The following is a 19,556-nucleotide window of genomic DNA, read 5'->3' as shown; positions in this document are numbered from 1 at the left end:
TGTGCTTGCGTGTGTGTTTCTCTCTAGGTGGAGGTATCATTCAGCAAGCCATAAGAGCAGGGAGAAATTACCAGCTGAAAGAGGAAGGAGAGAGAGCAGAACAGACAAATCTGAACAAGACCGATGCTCTCCATCTTGAGCTTGAATGCTACTGTCAAAGATCTTCACACATTACCGCACCAAAGAGACCATTCCAGAACAATCTCTGATTTACGACAAAGTGCACTCCCTTTTTTAAAAGAGTGAATTTGGTTAGGATTTTCCAGCAACTTGGTCTCACATCTGCCTATAATAATAATGTGTTTTACTCAAGTACAGCATGTTGCTGAAACAGTATACTGGTTGAAACTGGAATAACATCCCTATCAAACAAATTGAAAACAAATCTTACCCCAGCAATAATCTAGGCCTAAAATCTAAAAGAAAGTTTTAATCCCAGTCCTTACCCATCCCAAACAAAGGCCCTGTCCCGAAAGTCACCTTAAGTTATTTCTATTTATGACGTGCTGAGACAAATTTCTAATGATTTTCAACAGTTTATTTTCACGTCCAGTGTAGAAGTCTTTAACTGATGTGGCACGGCGCCACGCGACAACTGTCATGTCCGCTGTAGACACGGTGTAAGGAGATATGACAGATGCTCAGTATCACAGACAAACATATGATCTTGTAAAATGTGTGGTAAGTACTGCCGCTCCATAGTATGAATGAGTAGTGTATTCAAAAGGGGGTGGAATCACGATGCCGGCGCAACATCGGGATATCTATCAGCCATCTGCAATGGACAATGGCATCGTCTATCGGCCCAACCCTACTGTTGGGTAATGTGGATTAGTGTATTCCCAGCAAAAGGCCATAACATTCTTATTATGGCTGCGAAGAGACTGTTATGAAACATTTCACAAATGGGATGAAATGCATAATTTGAGGCCTAAATATCAGGTTTTTCTGCCACTAGGAAGGAAAGTAATGTCTATGTCGAGAACAACCATTCTATCAACCAATCAGTTTCTTGTTTTAGAGTTAAGGCTGGGGCCTTTAAAAAGATTCTTACCAAATAATGTTATCCCTCTGTGTTTTAGGGATCGAGTAAGTCTAAGTTTATTTTGAGGGCAAAGGATGTTGCTCCAAGAACATGTTTCGACTTGAGTACAAGGGTCTATGTTCAAACTGCACCAAAATGTTGTTGACGGTCAGCATAACTATCACTCTAAGCATTTCTTCTTTTCATCTTCCCCTCTTATCTTGACAAAACAGTCTATCAGAACAGCATTTGGCCTAACTTAAGTAAGTCAAGCTCACCAGAATGCTAGGCAAGCCAAAATGATGACAGAAAACAAAAGAAGTCTTTGGGAGAGTTAATGCCTGCTTTTTATGGCCTCTGTGCTGTAAAGGCAGTTAGTAAAAGCATAAGTGCATTGGCAGGATTCCTGTGTAAATGTACCATGATGGGGCTGAAGGTAGACTGAGGTCTCCTGCTCAGACTGATAAAGAAGAAGAGGAGAACAGAGCGTGTTTGTGTGGGTGCAGAAGTGCTGTTTCCACAGCTGGCCTTGAGAGGAAGAGGGCAGGGAATGAAAAACAGAACAGGGTGCAAAAAAATGGCACCAAGCACATAACAGTAGACCCAAGCCAAATAGAGTGAGGTCATAGCTCTGCAAACGTCATCTGTGAACAACAAAGATTCTGTTTATGTGTTTGCACATGGCTTTATTTGTATTGTGTTGATATTTGTGCCACTTACAAATAAAAAAGGCAAAATACTTAAAAAATAATAATAAATTCAAACAATAAACTTTAATCATTCAAATATTTACGTGACAGTACAGTAAGTGAGTGGACTTTGGACTTTCTTTACCTTTCAGTTTCAATGCATTTTCAGTCTATATGTAGCGTTACAGCAGTTGCACTCTCTTCTGCTGTGACTGATGGAGTTCTAGGCCTCTTCCATCAGACCAGCCAAGCGGAGAGACACGGGTGAAGTCATCTCTACATTACCGCCCCCTCAGGGGACCCGATTTCAGAGAGCGGCACACTTCTCATATTCCGTCCCTTCCATTCGCACACATACGGTATCATGCCACCCCCAATGATGTGAAACAAACCAACCTTTATATCACTGAACACTAACACACAGAAACACATTTTGCTGTCTGCGATGCCAATGTTAAATTTTCACCCATTTCCTCCAATACGTGGCAGGAGCAGAAGGCCATTGTCTTGAGTGGAGAGGTCTTCTGTTGCATATTTCAATACTCTCAAAATAATGAAATTAGATTATGCTCAAGCAAGATTTTGGTTATGCATCCCTAACAAGCTTGGAGAAACCAAACTGCGATTCTTTGAAAAGAAATAGAACGTTCTACTCCCCATGATGCTTTGCTCTCCTTTCCTCCCATCGTTCCCGCAGTTTATAGTGTCAGGGGTGATTAAATGCCATGGAAACAAGACCCTGCTGTCAGTCATATTCCACGCTGAGCCTATACCCAATTGAAATTCAGCATTATTATATCAGTATGTGTAGCGAATTGTCCAAACAGACTTAAAACAGTGGAGAATTCACATCAGCTTTAGTTTTTTCATCCCATCTCAATTGCTAGCTGAGGCAGGACCACCCACCCACTCTCGTCTTGTATTACAGACACAATATTAGTGTGGTTGTGTGTGTGCACATGGGTTTTTGTGTGTGCATTGCTGCCATTTTTGCAACAGTCTTCCAAACTCTCGCAGACTCAATTATGTGGTGGCACAAGCCAATAGCTTTAGGGTTGAAATTCTATTTTGAGGAGAATTGGAGCGTGCATGTGTTTGTGTGCGCGCGCGTGTGTGTGGAGGCTACACCTGTTTTTTCTCATACTATAACTGTTGTTCCACTCACATACTGTCAAACCGACATGTAAAGGGTATCACCATCTTCTGTCATTCATATGCAGCAGTTTGTCTGCCCCTTTATTAGCTCTATAACATGCACACTTCATGATACATTACTCATCATTAGAGCACAGAAAAAGAAACAACAGGACACTTTTGTGGATGTAGAGTATAATAAGTGCATAATAAGGCTAGTAAGGTTGTCCCCTTGGCATTTGAGATGTGTTTGTGCTTAACCCCTAGTATTGATAGTTTTACTAGGGCAAATCACACATAAAGTTGGCTATTAATTCCCGGTGATATATAATTTATAAAAATAATAATATTACATTGTTTTATTTATTATTCTTATATTGATTCAGTGTAACTGATTAACAAAGTCCTTGATAATTTAATCAAAATTGATGTTATTTTCCTCACAAACTGCATAGAATGCCACACAGGAACACCTCCTAAATCAAATGATTCTTTTGAATGTTTTTTTGTTGATATTTGTGTGATTGGCAAAAAATTATAAAATGGAAAAAATCAAATACTTTTAGGTTTAACATACGCAGACATTCATATAGTTTCTTTTTTAAATGCTTTTCATTTTTTTAAGTATAAATATTTATTATATGTTAAATGCAAGTAACAATATTCAGAACCTGCCAGTTCATTGAAACAAACTGAATGAACCAACTTTCTAAAATATGTACAAAAAGTACACAGAGTTAATGTTTAGTTGACTGATCATTGTCTCTTTCGCTCTCTCTCTGTTTAGATATGATTATGTGGAGGTGAGAGATGGAGTGGATGAGAGCGGCCAGCTGGTCGGGAAGTACTGTGGGAAGATCGCTCCCTCTCCTGTGGTCTCCTCTGGGAACCAGCTCTTCATCAAGTTTGTGTCTGACTACGAGACTCATGGCGCTGGCTTCTCCATCCGCTACGAGATCTTCAAAACGGGTGAGTAGAAAGAAAAAGAAAGTGATAGGTGAAAAGAAGCTACAACTACCCCACAGTGGATTTTAGAGCCATAACTATTGTGCAAGGTAGGAATTAACTGTAGGAGAGCACAACAAACATATAAGGAGAGATGAAAGCGAGGGAGAGCACTTTCTGTTTTCTCTTTGTCAGTCCCTGTGGGTGAGCTGCTGAAGGGGAAAAGATCAGTAGATAATGTGGACTTGTAGACCTTCAGGGTCTATCGTTCTGGCATTGTCTGGCCTACAGAGACACACACAGATACACACTGAAGTCTTATCTGGAGATGTCACGGCAATAAGCAGAAATTTCCTGTTGTTCGGATCTGTTTCCTGTGTTTGAGGTTGGAGGCTGGAGACTCAGAGAAAGCGAGAGAGAAAGCATGTTTGCGTAACCTCGGACAGGTGCAGCACACAAATACTGACCCTGTGTGTGACCTCAGGATGAGATGGATGATCCAGGGGGTTATTTTAATCTTTATTGTCCGTTTGTGTCTAGTCATTCCCATATACAAGACAAATCACAAAGGAGATCTCTTTAAAATGTGATAAAAAGCATGAAAAATACAGTAAAAACAGTAATATTGTGAAATATTACTACATTTTAAAATAGCTATTTTCTGTGTGAATCTGTGTTAAAGTGTAATGTATTTCTGTGATGCTCCGCTGTATTTTCAGCATCATTCCTCCAGTCTTCAGTGTCACATGATCTTCAGAAATCAGAATAATATGATGATTTACTGCTCAAGAAACATTTCTGATTATCATCAATGTTGAACACAGGATGCTTTGAAGCGTAGAAAGTTAATAAAAACTGTTTTTGAATAAAGTATAAAAAATTTACCCCAAACCTTTTTTTTTTTTTTTTTGCAGATGTTTTTTATATATATATATATTTTTGTTTTACCTAATCAAATAACCAAGCTTTCGTTTAATTGGATTAACTGGAATGCACAATGAAAAAAGCATAAAAAAAAAAAAAAAATATATATATATATATATATGTATGTAGTTAACAGTTATCTGTTTTTGGAAATTAACTCTTCATACATTAACATATTTGAATTTATATTTTTATTATTTATTTTACTTTCAGGATAAAAATCTGAGAAAGTTGATAGGTCATAGAATGCATCTGAGAACTCCTGGGCTATAAAAGAGTAACCCCGGAGTAATAGACGTTCCTCTGGGTTCCCATCCCACTGCTGCACCTCCACACACTTTGCCTCATCAATAACATCAATAAGTCTCCCACAGTATTCCATTATCTCAGTGCTGCTTTTCCTAAACTCGTCTTCTTGATGTGTCTGATTGGAAATGAGGATCCTCTGGAGAGAGCAAAGACGTCTGAAACGTATCGACTCAGTGCAGTCAAGGGGTCGAGCAGACGCTCTCGGCCGGGATGGGCGTCCTCGCCCTGGGTGTGTTCCTCCAGAAAACCCTCTTAGTTTATCAGCATGGGTGGGCCACAGGATCCTGTGTGAACAACAAATACTGTTGTTTGCAGTCCAGGACATGGGAATTTGTTGTGGCTACGCAAACTCTGCAGAGCGTACGTCAGCCTTATCAATTACAGACAGAGAAGGACGGTGAGAAAGCAAAGGAAAGAATGTGAAAAGCAATAGGAAGAGTAATGAATGGTGAATAAAGAAAGGGAAACTGATTGGAAAACCTTGTCAACACCATCTGATCTGCATGTTTAAGACACAAGCACAAGTCATGATTACACACAGGTGTTGAAACAGGTGTGCAGGTATTCAAATGTTGGATGATTATAAGAATGTAACATTGTTTAAAATGAGATTATACTCATTTCAAGCTGCTGCTGCTACATTTGGAGAGGTAAGCTGTGGATTAGAGCAGGTTTCACACACATCCGCAGCGTGTGGGCTGAATCGCTGGAAGCAGCAGTACAGCACAATGTCTAATTATCTCTAAGGTACACAGTGTATTTTGTGAGTTTTACAGAGCTCTTAGACGGCTAGACTGATTTCAGAATAGGCATCTTCAACTTCAGCTGCTTATATATGTTTTTAAAGCAATTAGCCACCAGAGACCATGCGTTACAGTAATTTTACTCTGCCCTGTCCTTAAGAACACCACTTAAGTGTGCTTAAATCTCTTTAACATGCATATTGAGTGGCTTATTGCTTTTATAAAATGCCAGCAACAGCAATATGATAAAAATAGAAGTATTCAATATAAACAGTATAGATAGATAGATAGATAGATAGATAGATAGATAGATAGATAGATATTTTTACTCAAAGTGTGGTTACAGTAATGCAAAACAATGACGGATGGAGTAGCAGAGTAGTGAAATGTTCCCAATCTTTAATATTTAATACTCATTCTTTTGGAATGCATGTAAAGAATAATGGGAGAGATTTTAGACAAGCAAGGAGAAAAAGAGAGAGCGAGAGAGTACTGTAGAGAGCTAATTCAAAGACTACAAGAGAAAGAGAGAATAAACAGAGAACACAAAAGAAGAGAAGAATCTATTCAGGGAAAAAGTGTGAAAGTGACAAAGAAAGTGAGGGAGAGAAGATGAGGTGAAGAGAGGGCGAGAAAGCCTGGGAGCTACACACACACACACACACACACACACACACACACACACACAGATGAGAATCTCTCCACTGCTATCTATGAATGCAATCAAGCCTGACCCAAGCACTAACCCACACTGGACAGCATGGATCTCTAACGAAGAGCTGTCCTCAGGGGGCTTTCAGTTTCACAGACACCGTGTTCTTTCTCTCAGAGTTCCCTTACACCATCCTTAACAAGGGGCTTTTAGATGATTTTTAGAAACTTGTGTATCCCATCCGTAAAGAAGAGGAGTCTATAGTTATCATGTCATCCTGTCTTGCCGTGGCATCCCCGAAATGGCCTTTCTTAGGGTTGAAGGAGACATGCGTTTTTAGTTAACAGCTCTGCAATTTTCAGAGCCACATCAAGTGAGAAGAGAGGCTGATGTTTCACAAGTGGGGCGGAAGACGTGGGTGTGGGAGAGAAGGATGGAGAAGTAATTTATCCTCGCTCGGAGACAGTGTAGAAGGAGGGGACTGTGGAAGCCTGTTTCCACCTCGGAGTAAAAAACGAAAGGTAACTGTGAGAATACATTTACATAAAATCGCAATTGCTAGAAATAAGATGAGATAAGAAAACGGGCTTCCATATGTGATGCACCACTAATAGAAAGATGAACGCTTCATGTCGCAGTCAAAATGTATGTAACTGTTGCAGATTTTATTGATCTTTTGAAACAGGAAGTCTTCTTGTGAATCCAACCCAGGTTCATTGCAGAAAACATGCTAATGGTGACATTTCTGCAAAATGATATTACACTGGTTCTCACAACACTTTTAGAGTGGTTTTAATATTCTGAAAGTCTTTAGTCTTATGTGAAATAGATGAATGAGAATCTGGTAAAGCTCTTGCATTTGAAAATATTAAACACATAAAGTAGCAACCATGCTACTTTATGTTAAGGGTTTTCGGTTCATACAATAGTATTGTGCAACAAATCGTATTAAAATATGTTTGTTTATTAACTGATAACCTGCACCTGTAATTATTATTATTATTAATTTGTGTGACAAGGTATAAAAGTTGTTGATGTTTTACTGCCACTGGTGTTAATTTCAGTTGAAAACTTCAAAGAATTGTGTGTATAAAGTATATAAGTACGCTTTTGGCGTGCTACATTTTCAGAAATGTAGATAGAGGCACATTCATGCAATAGTTGCATAGCCGTTACTAGTGAACTGCCTTAAAGTCATGCTGAAAGTTTGCCTCGTCATCGCTAACTCATGTCTGGCTAGGACATTCATCACCGAGATGTTATCTGAACGTCTTTACGATGGCACCTGTGTCAACACAGTAGGACCAGGATGTTGTAAGGAGGGAAGCTTGTTCATTGTGTCCAGTTTAGTTGTCTTTTACAAGTTTAGTTGCTTTTTACAGGCCAGTGGCATAGGTCACATCTGGCAAGGCAAGCATGTCTCTCTTCAAACCCGTCTTCTAAATAAACCCCTCTACATTAACACTCAGAGCTAATGAAACCCTAGGCAGAAACTATCTTTCTGTGTATTGCCCATTCTCGTTCTCTAGGGGAACCATCAGCCGTGCTGGCTGGCTAAATGATGTGTCAGCAACTGTAGATTGTTGTGTGTGTGTGTTTGTGTGTTCAGGGTAACCCCACAGCTGTGACTCCAGATTAATGTTTGTTGGAAAGTGTGGCCAAATTTTGCTTCTCAAACTCTCATCGCGCCCATTAACCTGTCTTAGCATAGCGGCAAGGAAAGGTGTGTGTGTGTGTGTGTCCAGATTTATTACTCTCCCTGCAGATATATGCAATGTAAACAAAAGCGATTAGCTCACTAGACCCAGAACACCTCCAGCCATTTCATTTCTGTTTCAGCATTACATAAATATTTGTGCTATGCCAAGGGATCTAGTAATATAGATCTCTTAGCGTTAACATAGCTGTGTCAGCTCAGTTTCAGTTCTGTGTATAGTGTAGCTAACAAACTACGAAAAAGAAAATAACATCGTCTATAGAGAACCCTTAGATAAAGTAACAAGAATGGATACAAATGTATTTTAGTTTTATTTAATACTATTATAGTATTTAAACTAATTAAAAATAGTATTTTTTTTATTTGCTATTGAAATTTGAATAGTGTTTATTTATTTTAGGTATTTTTATTTAGATTTATTTTTTTATTTAGGTTTTAGTTTTAGTAATTTTAGTACCTAAACTTAGTTTATTTCGGTTGGTTTCAAAGGCAAGGTATAGAATATCAGCTTTATTTAAATTAATTTAAACTATTAATTAGTTATTATTAACAAAAGCAACATTGATTCGAAAATATAATGTCTAAAACAGAGGGATACAGCTTCAGTAATATCTGGTTTTGATTATGTCAGAAGAACTAAAGATTAAAGGTTCATTTCTAAATGACGGCAATGTGTAGACATGTTGTATTGTTAGATATACATCACTGAGGTCTCGTGGGGAGACCCCAAACGTAACAAGAGTAAAGTTAATCTCAACGGAACATGAGGATTAAATCTCGGACGCTTTGCTGGGTTTGTTTGCACTAAGGGGAGACCTGCAAGCGATCATTTTAACAAGCATTGCCTCTGGCCTGTTAAATAAACAGCATACTCCACAGAGGCGAAGACTTCAGCCACTTCAGCGCATTGAAAAGATAAGCCCTGTGTATATACGTTAGGGCGGAAAAGCAAAATAAATCGTACAAAAACTATCCGTTAATGTCAGAATTAGCGCTTAGCTGCTATGAATCAAGCCTGTGTTTTTTCAATACCACTTCACTGCTCTCTCATAAATTCTGGTGTTTAAGTGTAAATTTAGCTCAGAACGACTTGAAAGTATTTGTGGCTGTGAGCGGGAAGAAACTGAGAGAGAAAGCTGGATGACTCTCACAAAGCTTTATTTGTTTGGCTTGAGTTTACAGGCTTGAAACTCCCTCTTGTAAAGATTTTTTTTTTCAACTACTTGCAAATAACTGCAGAAACAAACCAAGAGACATGGAAATGTGTGGATGTTTTAAGCATTTGCTGTTAGCAACAATAGCGACTGTCTCTGAATCAGTATGAGACATGCATAATCGCAAATGCACACACACATATACAGTACACAAACCCTAGCATCCCACCGCAATCTGTAAACAGCAGTGAAGCATTACAAAGCCAGTCACAGTCAAGAGCAGCAAAGCTACACAGTTAGTGGACCAACAACTCTCTATTATACATAACACTCTATATTTAAGTCATCCGCAGAGAGGCACTAAAACTACACAGTTTTAGTGTGCCAATAACACATTGTAAAAAAAAAAAATACTTAACGTGTATTTTTGCATTAGAATTCAATGAGACGACTGTCATGATGTCATCGAAAATAACTAAACAAGCAAACTGAGCAGTTATACCAACTATAGTGCCCCTTTATGGTGATGTTGTCAATCGAAATGGATTCTGACATATTTTGGAACTCAACGCATTTGTTTTCATGTTCTTGCTTCGAGTATGTTCTGGGTTGTTTTGATAAAAAGATAATGTCATAGCATGCACTTTATAAATAGAGTGAGAACTGATGCAGAGGAAATGTGCTCTTATCTTGCTAAAGGAAAACGCAATTCCTTCTTGCCCGTGGAACAGCCACGGAATTTCTTCCTCTGTGAGAAGATTATCTTAAGAATAGTCTACAGAAATTGAGTGTGTCTATCTGCAGTTGCTGGAACTTATGCAAACTTTCAAAAACTTAAGATGAAAGTTGAACGTTTTTGGCTCCATCATCAAATCGTTCCTTTGAATTTCTTTATAAGCCTGCTAAGCCTAGTAACTTTTATTTCGACTTGGAAAGTTTCAGAGATACTGATTGTTCACCATTCAGCTGACAGTTTTCAATCCTAAACCCCAAAGTGTTTGTGCAATTGCCTTGTCCTGTCCATGTGACACCTTCTCCTCATGTGACACCCAAGGCTTCAGTAGATTAGAATGGAGGCCTGTAGAGTTTGGGAAGGCCACGTTCATTGACTGCAACAGTTATTTTTTTACGAAAGAAACTGTAATATTAAATGTCTGGAATTTTAAAGCTCTGTGAAAGGACTAAAAGTGTGGAATTTATGTCCTGCTGTTTAAAAACCCACCAAGTAGTGCACTAAATGTCAACTCACTTTAGCTTCAAATTCCCGGGCTGGCCATTTTCTTTAGAGCACAGGAAAAATGGAAAAGAAAGATAAAAAGAAGCAGTTAACAGGTTTTGTGGTAGAGTTTTTGATGACATTAAATTATGCACCTACACTCTAAAAACTGCTGGGTTGAAAACAACCCAATTTGGGTTATTTTGACAACCCAGCGCTGGGTCAAAAAGGGACGAACCCAGCGCTGGGTTGTTTTAACCCAACCAGTTGGGTTATCATATTTAACCCAGCCTGCTGGGTTGCCTTTTTTATAGTTTAAAATGACTATATTGCAGGGTTTAAAAAAACAGAGCGGGTGTTTTTTTATCACTGTATTTCAGAAGGAAAACTACTGTATTTAGAAAATGTTCGATATCATTTCGCATGTGCTTGATGAGGCAGCGTTTGTGAGCTCAGCACCGCTCTGCAGCCGTTACCGGAGAAACCTACCTCTCCCGCTCTTAGCGCCTCCTGCTGGCAGAAAATAAACTCGCAGAGTGCAGCCATATGGGGAAACAATGCATTTCTACGTTAAAATTAACCCAAATTGAGCTAGGCATTAAACCTACAAATGTTGTTCATTTTAAATATCACTTTTACACACAAATAATAATTACCAAAAGGAAAATATTTATTAAAAACAAGAGAAAAGTCAAAAAGTAACATGTTAGAAGAAATGCAGAAAAGGATGGCATTAACAGCTACATAATTCATAAACAAAGCATTGAACATTTGATGAATATAACTTAAGATCAAATTGGACTTTGTTCAATTGTATATATTGTATAAAAATATACGAAAACACATACAATAAATTTACAATTAGTTAGGTTTTTTTCCAACTATTCTGGCATGACAGTACACAAATAAATCGCAACATTAACTTTGATATTATAACATTTAACAGACGCATGTGTGTGTGTGAAAGAATGTGAGCAGGTGTATGAATGACAGTGTAAACTCTTCTACTAAACAACACAGAAAAAGCATTTAACTTTTTTTTTTTTAACAAATTATACACTTACAGTTTGTTTCATAGTCCATGAATACAGATCATGCATCACAGTCAATTTTCATGATCTCTTTAGCATAACTGAAGTAATCATGAAGAAACCCCATCTGCACAGCATCTGACATCTTCTACATCATCCAGGGCAGCGTCCTCCTTTAAAACCACTGCTGTTTAGGGGAAAGAAGATTCTCCTCTCTGACCAGCATTCATCCAGTCACCCCCTGCTCTTCATCAGTGGCCTAAGAGAAACACATTTGAAAAAATTAAACATTTAATTAAACTCTATCCATTTTCAGGTAGAGGTGTATTCACATCCGTAAGGATAGGTAAATAATCGGTGTTAAAGTTTCAACACTTTGTGCGGTTGTTTAACGTCTGTCTATCACAGCTCTCATGAAGTCTATAATGGCAGCACTAGTGTGAGGGCAGGCGATATTGTTTGAATAAATATTGCTTTCAGAAAGCTTCTTTACTGAAACATTAAAACAGACAGGACATTCACATACCTCACAATATTCATGTACATGGAGGGCTGCTCTTCAAACCGTTAGTTCAACAAATAATTAAAATGTTTATAATTTACTCTCCTCATGTTTTTCCAGACTCATACAAACTCTGCTCATTTTTTGGAAAACATATGAATATATTTAATATTCTCTTTTTGTGTCCTCCATTGCTGGTCTGGGAGACCAGTATTTTATTTTGAACATACATGTTTGCTATCATATAATTTAAGATGTATTCATATATAAATATCAGAATTTACTTCTACAATAACTCTAAATTTATGAAGCTTGAAAATACTGATTATCTAAACTATAAATGGATTAACAAATATTATGAGAAAACTAAAAATATATTAATTTATGTTGTAAAGACAGACAAAAGTCTTATAGGTTTGGAATGACTTGAGGGCAAGTAAATGATTTTTTGTGTGAACTTTACCTCTAAGAGCGAAGTCCAAGAATAATGACTCTCCAAATCAGACAACTCCAAAGTTGGTTTGAGTTCTGCAATAAAAAACACAGACATCAATGGTCTTAATGAAATGAGCACGTAATCACACTGTTGTTGCATCAAAATGTGAAGTAAACCGGCAGGAGACAACAGAAAAATTTATTTTCTAAAAATAACTTACATAAAATCTCAAAGGAATGATGCTCTCCCATGTCTCTTGCTTTTAACATCTACAAAAACAAAAAACAAACATTATTTTACTCTTAGTTAAACACAACAACAACTGATAACATGAAATTATGAAGTTTACTTGCCTTAAACGATCTTTCCCTCTCTTCAGAAGAAGCTGAGAAAACCACCTCCTCACACAAGCATACTTGTGTGTCCTTAACTCCAGTTAGTTTGAGTTCTGCAAAGAGGGACATCAATGGTTTCAATAAAATATTAACATATACATACATACATATATAAAATCACACTGTTTTTGCATCAAAATGTGAAGTTAACAGGCAGGACACAACATAAACATTAATTTTCAAAAAAAAAAAAAGTAATAATAATTTAACTTACATCAGTCTCAAAAGAATGAAGTTATCTTGTCTCTGGATTTCAACATCTAAAAAAAAACACACACATTATTTTAGTCTTAGTAAAAATAAAGATAACTTGATGTTATTCTGAAGTTTACTCTCCTTAAACCGTCTGTCCCTCTCTTCAGAAGAACACCTCCTCCTCATCCTCACACAGGTCTGAGACTCCTCACACAAACAGCTTCTGTGTCTTTAACTCTCAGCGCGAGGACAATGAAGACAGGAGCTGGACAAGTCTGAAATATTATATGTAAAACATACTTTTAACAGTTACCACTTCAACAGCCTCAAAATAATTATGCTAGTCTTTACTACACAATGCCGTTTCCTTTAGGAGACAAACATACATTCAGTTTAACCGCGAAAAAAAAAGACAAATTCACATGAGCGTAACCGTGACCATAACCGTCTGTTAACGCCTCAAAGAGAACAGATAATGTAAAATCTTATGTAAATATGACAAAATACATTTACAGACGTTATATTAAAAGTACATCCTCCGTTCAGTAACGTTACATGAGGCAGTTAAGACCTCCGTGTCCGAGGCGAAAACCGCGTCCGTTTTTATATATTTAAATATATATATATATATAGGAACGTTAAGCTCCTTTGTTTCCGCCTTTCATACAACCGGGTAAACAATAAAAGATAACTTTACATTTAGAATATTTAACGTTACTTACCATAGTTTTTCACTCGCTTCTCGCTTCTATCACGCTGAGAAAATGGCGGCTGCTCGCACTGGAGACGTACGATTTTGACGTGACGTGCGTGCTCTCCTTCACGTCCGCGTCCTCAACCCACCCCGCTGGGTTAAAAAAGAAAGTTATTTTCAACCCAAACTTGGGTTAAAACATCCCAAAGTCCTATCCAACGGCCTCAACCCAGCAGTTGGGTTGAAAAAACAACCCAGCGTTTTTTAGAGTGTAAGGTTCCAAAATAACTGAAAATGTTCTTCAACATTCCTTTAAAGCTGTGAAAAATACCTTTTTGTTTTTTCAATAATTGTTCCATCCTTTCAAGAGTTGTTTGTTAGACTGTCCATTCATAACATTTTTTAAAAAGGTGTAGTTCACCTAACAATGAAAATTCTGACATATTTTACGTTCCATTGTGTCAAAGCCCATATAACTTACTTTCTGTCATAGAACAAAATAGGAGATATTAGTAGTAATATGTTCAAGTTGCACTCTTAGTCATAAGAAAAGTATGTTTTTTCGATGAGTAATGAGTTTTGATCTGTGGCTTGAGAAGATGATGTAGAACAGAAGTTGTACAGACCATTTTAATGATGCACCCTGGTCCCCATCTAATTTTTAAGCAAGCAAGCAGTTTGAGAGTTCTTCAAGAGTTACCCTTTTGTCTTCCACTTTTAGTTAGTTTTTTTTTTTGGTTTTTAGCCACAGTGACATCCTTATTTGTCATCTCTGCTCTGGTTCATGATCTTTAAACTTTTGCACCCACAGTAATAACCTGGAGATCCCACACTTCATTAGGTGCAGTGCTGACGTAATGTTGATATTTCAGCGTTGACGATCCAGAGGTGATCCTTTATGCATCACTCTGCAACAAGAGCATATTTACTCTTCGAGCGCTGAGCCTATTCATCACACAACAGCTTTAGCTGAGCAACCGTTGTGTAAGTGCAAAGTAGTGATGCATGTGTGAACTTCACAACACACTGCATCAACAATATAGTCCACCAGGGAGTTCTGGGTAAATGTTATGACTTGCTGCATGATATAAAAGTGTGTGTGCATTTATAAAGAGTGTATAGAGTTAGTTTTTTAAAGTATGATGGCCACATTTTGCTATTTCTTAATTGTGTTGTTTTAAGCACCAACCATACAGCAGAGAGTGCATATGAAACATTTAATAAGCACAAGCTCATATGTGCTTTACTTTCTTTTTGGTCTTGTTTCGTCTTCATTATTAGCCCACACACCCAAGACATCATGCAGCAGTCGTATCCCGAGCAGGGTGGGCCTCCACCACGGCCCATAAACCATGCAATCATCGAGCAAAACAACACAGACCACCATGTTCTTTCTTCAATGCTTGTTTGTTCCCCCTACTCCATCTGCGTCAGTGAACAAACAAAATATCCTAACATTTTCCTTCCTCTCGGTGTCCACCTTAGGTCCAGAATGTTCCAGGAACTTCACCTCCAGCAGTGGAGTCATCAAGTCGCCGGGTTTTCCAGAGAAGTACCCCAACAACCTGGATTGCACGTTCATGATCTTTGCTCCCAAGATGTCGGAGATCGTTCTGGAGTTCGAGAGCTTTGAGCTGGAGCCAGACACGCAGCCACCCACTGGAGTGTTCTGCCGCTACGACCGCCTGGAGATTTGGGACGGCTTCCCTGGAGGTGAGTCATTGGAGAGATCTGCTGCTCCAAACAGGAAAATGTTTGAAACAAAAGATCATTTAGCGGATAATGTTTGCACAAATGGTTCTCAAATACTCACACTTCAAAGGACCAGAAACAATAAACTTTAATCTACAGAAACATGACATGACATCAGATAACAAGAATGTATACTAGATCTTTACCATGTAAAACTACTGTTAAGTGTCGATTTTGTTTAAACTTAGATTTATACATTTTTAAGGAGGATGATATTTGGCTGAGATACAGCTATTTGGAAATCTGGACTCAAAGAGAGCAAAAAATATCAACATTTTTAAGAAAATCACCTTTAAAGTTGTCCAAATGAAGTTCTTAGCATTGCGTATTACTAATCAGAAATTACATTTTGAAATATTTACGGTAGGAAATTTAAAAAATATATTCATGCAACAAAAACTTTACTTAAAATCCTAATGATTTTTGGCATAAAAGAAAAATCGATATTTTTGACCCATGCAATGTATTTTTGGCTATTCCTACAAATACACCCCAGAGACTTAAGACTTGTTTTGTTGCCCAGGGTCACATATTAGGACTTTAGAGTAGTAATATGTACCCTTAAGGTACAGCTTATGAATCTTAAATATATTGCAATGTCATTCCTTTAAGCATACTGCCACAGTAACAGGCTACTGCAACCCTAAAGGAACTATTTTTGCACATTTTATCTGAGATGGCACCAGGTTCATTTCAGGATTGTAAATCTGAACGTATAGAAAAGAAATAGCAAACCTTTCCTCAACAAGCTACATAAAATGAAATAAAATACAGTTCAATACTTAAGAAGGCAGTCTGGAAAATGAAACTAAAGGATGGTCAGAGCAGAGGTAATTGGGAGGGTCTCATCTTTGGCCTTCTGGAAAAGGTCTTAAACAGATAAGCCAGATGCTATGACTACAGTAAATAACAATGGCGTATGATTGATCTCTAGGGGAGAACAGACGCCTGACCTCGAACACAAGCAAAACAAACCTTTCCTAGGCATGGCCAAAGATATTTGGACTGGCGCACATACTCTTACATCCCCAAACGTAATGCATAAGTGTATTTGAGAACATGTTGGTATGAGCTCTTTATGCCATCTTTATCCCATCTCTCTGGACATTAGACTGTGGTTTGTCTCAGGCAGTTCAGGGTGAGGGACTTTGGAATGTAGACTGTTGTCATAACACCAGAAATATTCTGTTCTCCAAGATAATTACTGTTTTTATTTGTGTGTGTGTGTGTGTGTATTTGAACTGTATATACACACCTAGAAGCCCAAAAGGAAGACTTCAGCTCAAAGCAGGAAGGAAGTCTGCCAGGACCAGAGGTCTTATTCAGTTTCCACTTCATTATCGACTTTGTTCTGTCTTGACGGAAGAGAGAAGCCGTGAACAAATGACACCTTTGATCTGAGACCGAGCCTTTTGAGCTTTCTCATCAGTTTAATTTTTTTAAATTAGTTTCAGCATTCTTCTGAGGATGTATTGTGAACCTATTGTGGGAATTATGATTAAAGGAAGTCTGTTTAAATAATTGTTATTTAAAGTATACACAAAGTCTTTTGTGGACAGGTCCAGACATAATTTGCAATCATTTTTGGAATTTGTGGAATTTTCGGGATGGAATCCTATGCTGTTTGTTTATTTTAGATTTCCTTAATTTTTGTTTTGTGTTCCACGGCAACAACATGTAGGTTTGGAACAAGATAATTGTGATTAATGCTGACAGAATATTCATTTCTGAATGAACTTTTTATTTGAAAAGTGCTGAAAATCCTGCACTCTTATTGAAGTCTTAAGCAAACTCAAGAAGTAAGGGGTGTGTAGAACTATGTGAATGATGCTACCCCACTTCTCCAAAAACATACAGAGCTTTTTGTGAATCCAAAATCCATGTAGACCTGAGGAAAATGTAGAACCTGGGACAAAGGTTAGACCCAACAGCCTCTGTTGAAACATCTACAATGAAAAAGATGTCCCACAAGTACACGGCGAGAGAGAAAGAGCCAAGAGGGAGGTTGAAGACAAGACTTTAAAGGGAGGTCCCTGGTGCCTTAGGGCCTCAGAGTAACTCCTCTCTACGGTTCAGACACTAGCTACATTACCTGTGGAGCCACACCAATCAATAAGTGCATTAGTGTGGAAAGGCTGTGAGGCGTGAGACAGAAGCCTCTATGCCCACCCCTCCATCACCCACTGGCGGTCCACTTTGAGGCAGTCACAGCCTGGCAGGGGTTTATAAAGCCCCCTCCTCCTCCAACAGGGCAGACATGCTGAATGGGTTCATGGAGAGGCTCTTTAAAATTTCATAGCCCTGTTGAGTCATGCAGATAATCCGGACGCTTCACCACACCCAGCTCTGTCTCAACACACAAGTGCACAAATTTATGCACACTTGGATGCACCTGTTTCTATGAATTCTTATGAAGATTAAGATTCGTGTAAACCCAAAGAGCTGCTTTATATAATCACACACACACACAAAGCTGTCAGATCTGTTTAATCTCTTGTGCTGTAATGGGCATCTTCTCAGAGAGCCAATCACAGTTTCTTCTTAAGTCAAAATTTCAGTGATTTGTGGTCAATTTTAACATAATCCCAGATTCCGTGTGGTTCTTATTTTGCATTGGGTCAGTAATTAGACCTTTTACTCAGGTTTTGAGATTTCGTGTATATTTGTAAACCATGGGTTAATCTTGCTATTTGCATTTTTACGAGGTTATTTTTATTTATTTATTTTTTGATGGTGTGAAAAAAAAAAAAAGCACAAAAATGTGTAATTTCAGTGTAATTTCTGTCAACTCGTACATAATTAATAAGGCAAGCACTGGAGCTTTATAATTGGTTGTCTGTTGCCAAACAACTTGCCTTTACATTTAGCCCTATAATCTATAATGGTACAAGTTTGCTTAAACCAAAGTGGCCTAAACCTGGAAAGGGATGTACATATAGTATGAAGAGCTCTTTTTTAATACATCTTTAAAGCATTTCTTCCTCCCAGCTGATTGCATTGCATACCTCTTAATTTACAGCCTTAGTTGTGTTTGGTTCCTTCCTTTTTGTCCCCTTCAACTCCTACACATTTCTTTTAAAGTGGCTTCTGGGAAGTCACATTAAAGTGGCCCTGGAATAAACAATAAGTGCAGGAATTTATGGTTGCCACTGAAAACAGAAACCCAAGGTCATAGACACTTACAAAACAGACACTGCCCTTTTCATTTCCATCAACAACAAGGTGTAAGAGAGAGAATGTTTTGTTCAGTCAGTGTAGTTACACAAGGCCAACCAATCACACTGTCCTTGACGTTCACACAGGATCAGCTGTGATAGAATGGCTTGAATGGTAGATTATTAAACTTATCTAATCATGCCTCTCTTTCCTCTATCTCTGTCTCTTTCCACAGTTGGTCCATACATTGGGAGATACTGTGGACAAAATACTCCAGGACGGATCATATCCTACACTGGAATCTTGGCTTTGACAATCAACACAGACAGTGCTATTGCAAAAGAGGGATTCTCAGCTAATTTTACTGTGCTGGAAAGGACAGTACCAGATGGTAAGTCAATACTGCAATGTTTAAAGCGCATGAAATAATTCATGAAATGAATACTAAATTCCCATGAGTTGAAGTCTCCAGTAATATAAGCATCCTAGAAGAGGTTGTTTATTGTGCATAACATGGATCGCCATGTTAAGATCACACAACCATGCTGTGTGATTAAATAATTCAGTATGTCAATTTTGTTTTCAGGATTTAAGATTCTGTAGTTAATAAACACAAACTTTAGATAACCTTGTCTTGCCAAAAATGTATAATTTTTTTAAAATAAAAATAGATTTTTATTTGATGTCAAAATTAGCATATTATGTAAAGATTATGTTCCATTAAGATATTTTGTAAATTTTCTTAACTTAAATACAGTATATCAAAACCTTTATATATATATATATATATATATATATATATATATATATATATATATATATATATATATATATATATATATATATATATATATATATATAAACACTTTTTTTTTTTTTTGCTCCCTC

General features: G+C 37.6%; 1 protein-coding gene and 2 long non-coding RNA genes across 4 annotated transcripts in view; 1 reads left to right on the top strand and 2 right to left on the bottom strand.

Moving 5' to 3' along the window:
- The window catches only part of LOC128013193 (neuropilin-1a), a 63,579-nt gene that overhangs the window by 14,832 nt on the left and 29,191 nt on the right, over nucleotides 1-19,556 (top strand). For both annotated transcript variants that reach the window (XM_052595979.1, XM_052595978.1), the window contains exons 3-5: nucleotides 3,635-3,816; nucleotides 15,246-15,473; nucleotides 18,904-19,059. In XM_052595979.1, the coding sequence (XP_052451939.1) occupies nucleotides 3,635-3,816; nucleotides 15,246-15,473; nucleotides 18,904-19,059 (566 nt within the window). The remainder of the gene's footprint in view (nucleotides 1-3,634; nucleotides 3,817-15,245; nucleotides 15,474-18,903; nucleotides 19,060-19,556) is intronic.
- LOC128013197 (uncharacterized) lies at nucleotides 9,697-12,747 on the bottom strand. The gene is made up of 3 exons (XR_008183264.1): nucleotides 12,697-12,747; nucleotides 12,504-12,568; nucleotides 9,697-11,797 (listed from the first exon to the last, which is right to left on the bottom strand). It is a non-coding gene; the product is annotated as an uncharacterized LOC128013197 (long non-coding RNA).
- LOC128013195 (uncharacterized) lies at nucleotides 12,829-14,966 on the bottom strand. Its single transcript, XR_008183262.1, has 3 exons — nucleotides 13,789-14,966; nucleotides 13,086-13,341; nucleotides 12,829-12,924 (listed from the first exon to the last, which is right to left on the bottom strand). It is a non-coding gene; the product is annotated as an uncharacterized LOC128013195 (long non-coding RNA).

This window comes from Carassius gibelio, chromosome B24 (assembly GCF_023724105.1).
Source record: "Carassius gibelio isolate Cgi1373 ecotype wild population from Czech Republic chromosome B24, carGib1.2-hapl.c, whole genome shotgun sequence".
Taxonomy (NCBI): Eukaryota; Metazoa; Chordata; class Actinopteri; order Cypriniformes; family Cyprinidae; genus Carassius; species Carassius gibelio.
Note: the sequence above shows the minus strand (reverse complement) of the source record. Positions and strands in the feature narration are given on the sequence as shown.